Here is a 5,990-nt window from a genome sequence, read left to right on the forward strand (position 1 = left end):
TATATTCAAATAGTTATAGTTTCACTTTAAATGAATGTTTTAGACATCTAAACTTATTTTTGATTATGAAATATGTGTTTTCTACTTGCATACTACATTTTTAGCTAGTTTCAAAATTTTTGAAAAAAATGACCAAAATACCCCTGTGAGAAAAAAATTATTTTTCTATTGTTTTGAGTTGGAAATAGTTTATAATCTCTCAAAACATGATACTTAACAACTGTTGCTCCCAGGGGAGGTGCGAAAACTGATATTAAAGCCTTGCGAGGTTCCAGTTGGCATTTCGGGCAATGAATCTCTATCGGGACCTCGCGGCGATTGTCACGGGCTCGAAAGGAGTACCAGGTCGTGACAAGAAAGCTTAAATTCATTAATATATTTAGTATATGAAAGCAAGTCAAGATGCTTATTCTGCTGCAAAATGGGTTAATTGGTTAAACTAGCAAAGAAGAAAGAGCTTTAATGAAGACGGATTAATCTTAACTGGTTAACACAAGATTTAATCAATTAAGCGGGTGCTCGATACAAACAGAAGCCACTTAGTCAAATAATCAAGGGAGTTGGCCAACTAAAACTCAAAAATGGAGATGGCCGGTTCAGAAACAGAGAAGACTTAGTCGACTAATAAGTATTGTTAGTCAACTAAAAGCCTACTACCAGAAATCTGGATTACAAGACAGAAAGGACTTAATCGACTAAAAAGCATGGTTAGTCAACTAAGAGCACACTGTCAGAAAATTTGAATTTAAGCACAAAAGAACAAAATAACGGCCAGAAACGGCTAGTTTCTATTTTTAACAGCCAGAAGTGATTTTGCAAGTATTTAAAGCCTCTCCAACAATCAAATATAAGATAGAGAAGTTATCCAAAGTGATTTTGAGCTTAGAAGACCAAAAACCTTCTCTTTACACTTATATTTCACTCCCATCCTTTGAAAAAATGTTTAAGCTTAACTTTGTACATCTTAGATCAGCTAGGTGATCAATTGCACTTCATCTTTTCTCTATTTCCTATTTTCATAGAGTGTGAGAGACACTCTAAGGGGTTGATCAAGCTTGCATTAGCTTGGTTGTTGTGGTAGGTTCTAACTTAGCCTTAGAAAAGTTAGTTTTGGGTTTTGGTTGATCCCGTGAAAAACCATTGTTAAAGGTTGTGGTTGAGCCTTTGAAAAGTCATTTTAGGTTTTGGTTGATCCCATAAAAAACCATTGTTAAAAGTTGTGGCTGAGCCATTGTAAAAGCTTGGTGGAAACTTAGGAATTCCACTGATTTTAGTGAATTGGTTTGAAAATCCTTGATTGGGAGATCAAGGTAGTGGATGTAGGTCAAAAGGACCGAATCACTATAAATCATTGTGTTTTTTCTGCTTTCTTTTATTTTCTTCTTACTCTTAGCACTTAAATCATTCCTCCAACAAGTTTTAAACTTCCATTTTCAAGTTCCTTTAATCAGCTCTTTACTTGGAAAGAATTTTTATGCCATTCCAAAAGTGCTATTCACCCCCCCCCCCCTCTAGTACATTTATTTAGGACCAACATTTTATTCTTCAAACTCAAAGTGCTAGCCTAAGAATTGAAGTCTCAAAAGTAAAAATTTAATTCCTAAATGAGAAAAAAGTAAAATTTATTTTTTTATCATAGGAAGAATCAATTCTGAACATGGGAAAACTCAGTTCTTAGCAAACAAAAACAATGAAGAATCTATTCTAAGAGAAGAAGAAGTTAGTTCCTGAAGCTACTGGAATTAACAAGAACCAACACCTCAAAGAGCTAGAATTAGTCTAGGAGTACAAAATGTAGAAGGCAAAAATGCAAAAAGAAAGAATCAATTCTCCATATAGCAGAAGTCGAGTCTGAGTGATGAATGAACCAAAGAGCACAAGTTGAAGACAAAGAATTGATTCTATATGAAGAAGATATAGATTCTTTAAGCACCAAAAGCAAAAATCAAAAACTTAGTGACCAAGAAAGAGATAGTGTGAATGGATAATAAGATTGAAGCATCAAAAGTCAAGTTGAAATTCAAATTTTGGCGCCAATCAGTAGTGAAGAACCGACACCTTGAAAAAGAAGAATTGATTCTCCAAAAATGCAAAGGTATCACCTTCGAATCAAATTAAGAAAAATCGACATCTCAAGAAAGAAGACTCAATTCTCCAAAAATAAAAAGTTCTAGACTTTATGAAAAACCTACATATCAAAAAAAAAAATTGTTTTTTCAGAGATAGAAAGTTTGAAACTTTATAAAGAACTAACAACTCATGATCAAAGAATCAATTCTCCATGTACGACAAAAATGTGCAAGCTAGCCAAAACATACAAAAGTTTATTCGAATTTCACTCCAACGGGCAAGAAATCACAAGTCCTATAAATATTTACTTTAAGGATGTTAAAGGCATGTACTTGAACAATCTTGAATGATTTTGAAAACATTTTGAAGAGCCAAAAAGAAAGAAAACAATCAAGAGAGCAAAAAGCAAAAAAAATCATATTTTTGAGCAAAACAGAACTTAAAGATCACATTTTTATCCTTTAGTTGAATTTTTTTAGCCTAAACGTCCTTTCATTACCCATTTCTCTTGAGAAAGCTCTTATCTTTCTAAACCTAAATATCCTAACAGCTTTCATAAAGGTTTTGACTTACAAATTTGTTTAAGAATCCACTATTGTATTGGTTATACCTCCAAGTAAAAGGTAGATGGGTTTTTCCTGATCTTTTAAAAGGGTGTATCTTGTATAAAGGTTGTGCTTGAACTTGAAAAAGGCAATGTCTTGGTTAAGGTTACGCCTGATCCTATAAAAAGACATGTTGTGAAGGTTACATATGACTCTATTAAAATACATGTTGTAAAGATTACGCCTGACCTTGTTGAAAAAGTAAATTGATAATGAATCAAACTGCTTATGCTATCAAGGGAAAGGACATAGGCATTGAAAGGTCGGACCTTTATAAAAATCCAGCTGAGTACTCTTTATCTTTTTGCACTTTACTTGCTTAGTTCATACTCTGTTTTTGTTACTTTATTTCTTATATTTTTACTACATTTTCAAGTTCTTTTAAAAAGGAAGAATTTTTAATTCATGACTAATTCACCTCCCCTTTGGGTTACTTTGCTTTAAGCTTATCTTCCTAACACTTATATTATACATTAACGGGACTATTGGTAAGGGCGAAGCTAACCAACTTTTGTTAAGTGGTCAAAGACAAAAAGGATTAAGGACTAAAAATTTTTAAAGGAGTCATTAAGAGAAAAAATATATAATATTAAAAGATTTTAAAAATTTTGGGGGGTTATGGTCCCCCATAATGACACAAGCATTCTCCCCTGACTATTGACATGCAAACAACATTGAAAGGCAATTAAGAATTGAAAGGTCAGATTTCAAGAACCTAGCAGCCCTATCCTTAGATATTGACAACTACTAAGAGCGAAACCCTAAGTATCGATTTTGAGTGGTTTCCTTGGGTATCAACGGCTTGCTTTTCCTCCTCTTTTATGTTTTGATTTTTCTTGAGTAGTGAGAAACCTAGTTGGCCTCCTCTTAGCTAACACTAGGCTTAGTAACAAAAGCAAACCCCAAATCACCATCGGTGTTATTCTACTTGGAGTTTGTATGAATCATCATTAGAGGTTTAATAATTGGACAGCTTGAAGTTTGCAACAACCTAACTTTTCTGAGAAAGATCTTGACATCCTTGTTGTATTAGCTTCTTGATTTTGACATCAAATGCTTTAAGATATAAATATCTTCTACCAGCTAGTTAGGATTTATCTATATTAAACAACCATTATGATCTTGTTTTAGGAAAAAAAATTTAAAATTTTCATTGGTCATGTACGTGTATGATGATTTGCATTGCTTTTCCCAACTTATTTTGGAGACAGATGAGAGTAAAGAAAAAGTACTGCAAAGAGTTGGGTAGTTTTATGTATCTAGCTATATTTAAGCGTAGTTGAGATTTTTTGTTAGGATTGCAAGCCCACAAATTCTCAGCACCATCCAATTTTGATTCCTGGATTTGGACGGGAATAGGCATAAAAGGTTCCCTAAAAAGTTGAAACTTGACATTTCTTACCTCTGTTAAATGGTCTAAAAATTACGGGCACCGCCATTTTATTAGATTTGTCATTGATTTGGCATGACTTTTGGCATTGGATTTACGTTTGATCCTTCTGTATCTCATGTTCATTCAATTATTTATTAACAACCAACATGCTTTAGTTATACACAATCTCTTATTGCTGATCATAAATAACAAACTTAAAATCCAATTAAGGTTTTCATCAAAAGAAAAACCCAATTAAGGAGATACGTAGCATTCTTTACAACTACTTTTCATCTATCAAGATTTTCCAGTTTAGAAGAGGGGGAAAACCCCAAAAAGATGCTAAGCTAAGCATATGGAATCTTTATATCGAGGGAAAAAAATTGCACATAATTTAAACTAAGAATCTGGACAACATTTTATCTTATATCTTTTTTTTTAGCTTTGGCTTACCATTCCCAACCATATTTTCCTCTTTTGTAGTCACATTTTCACCAATCTTTTTTACTTTCAGACTGGCAATAATAAGAAAATCAATATGCAAAAACACTTCCGTCCCGTTAATAGTGCAAACCGACATTTGATTTCCTTTCTAATTGGCCCTTCCAGCTTGATTAACTGCTTATAAAATATGAAGATCCTTCTTAAATGCAAGCTGCTCACTGAAAGACATGGAAAACAGAGATGGGAATTTCAGGGGAAAAGAGACAAAGCATTCATCATAATATTATATAGTGCAAAAGCAAAGCTTGTATTGCATTATATAAATATGAAGAATTATTCTTTTACATATTTTTAACCCTCCCTAGCATCCTTATATATTCATAACAGAGAAAATACAAGCCAAAACAAATGAAATATTTGGAAGGAGCTAGCACAGAATACCAGTGCAAACTCTTTAAAAGATAAAAGAATAGGGTAACCGATCAGAGCCCTCTAGCCAACATTTGCTCATAATTCTCGATGGATTCAAGCCTCTGGAGCAAAAGTTGGTGCCTGAACTTCTTGATGAATGCCTCAGCACTTTCATTAATGTCCACTGATGGCTTTTTCTCTAGCTTGTTTGGGGCTGCAACCGGCTTCTTATCACTGACATTGGACCTCATGGCTCTATTATCTGTGAAGTTATTATGAACATTGGCTTCAGGAATTGCGGAGTTTTGGTATGAACGAGGCATGGAGCCGTTCTTCATTGCAATCGTGAGGTGGGTTTCTCTTGTTTTGCTTGCAGAGCTCTCTTTCTTGGCAAGAGGATGGGTTCCCATGCTAAGAGGGCTTCCCATACTTATAGGCAGGGAAGTCAAGTAAAAAAATTGGTTATTTTAGTAGGCTGGGATTCCATCTTACATTTTAGATGTAGGAGCACACCTAACTAGAATTCAAATAAAAGATATTGACCAGCTTAAGTTAGATAGAAAACTTTTTGGATGGATATGCTAAGGTGAAAAGTCTGTATATGCTTTGTAACTTATATACAAGATTTGGGTAATAAACTAATTCGTGCTTAATAAAATGATAAACACATTAGATGAAGTTAAAATGCTTAAACCACATACACATTGATAAGGACTAATCAAGTAACAGCTCAACATTTCCTTATTCATATTCACTTACCTATATATAGAACTTTGAAATACTATGTCACAACATGTCATAGAACATTATAGTTTTATTCCTTATTATCATGACAATCTACAAGTAAAATGTGAAGAATCATATAAGCTGATAGTAAAGATGGGGAGAAGTTTCATATTACAGAAGGCTAATTGTTTTAAGTAAGGGGGAATAACACAAAACTGCCTGCTCTGACCGTCTTTTTTGACTTTGAAGAAAGACCTAACTTATAATTTCCCAACACGCATTGTGAGGAGACAATTCAAATCAAAATTACGGCTTAAGAAATGTCCCCTCGGCCCGTTGAGGCCGAAAGGTGCCCTGCAGGG

The 5,990-nt window shown here is 33.8% G+C and overlaps 1 protein-coding gene across 1 annotated transcript; it reads right to left on the reverse strand.

Moving 5' to 3' along the window:
* LOC18595733 lies at positions 4,658-5,345 on the reverse strand. The gene has a single exon (XM_018122651.1). The coding sequence runs from the start codon at positions 5,328-5,330 to the stop codon at positions 4,974-4,976; it is 357 nt and encodes a 118-aa protein (XP_017978140.1). The 5' UTR covers positions 5,331-5,345; the 3' UTR covers positions 4,658-4,973.

Source organism: Theobroma cacao, chromosome 6, assembly GCF_000208745.1.
Source record: "Theobroma cacao cultivar B97-61/B2 chromosome 6, Criollo_cocoa_genome_V2, whole genome shotgun sequence".
Taxonomy (NCBI): domain Eukaryota; kingdom Viridiplantae; phylum Streptophyta; class Magnoliopsida; order Malvales; family Malvaceae; genus Theobroma; species Theobroma cacao.

What these genes read in the sequence shown, in the direction of transcription:
- LOC18595733 (XM_018122651.1), bottom strand. Translation starts at nt 5,330, where the DNA reads ATGGGAAGCCCTCTTAGCATGGGAACCCATCCTCTTGCCAAGAAAGAG.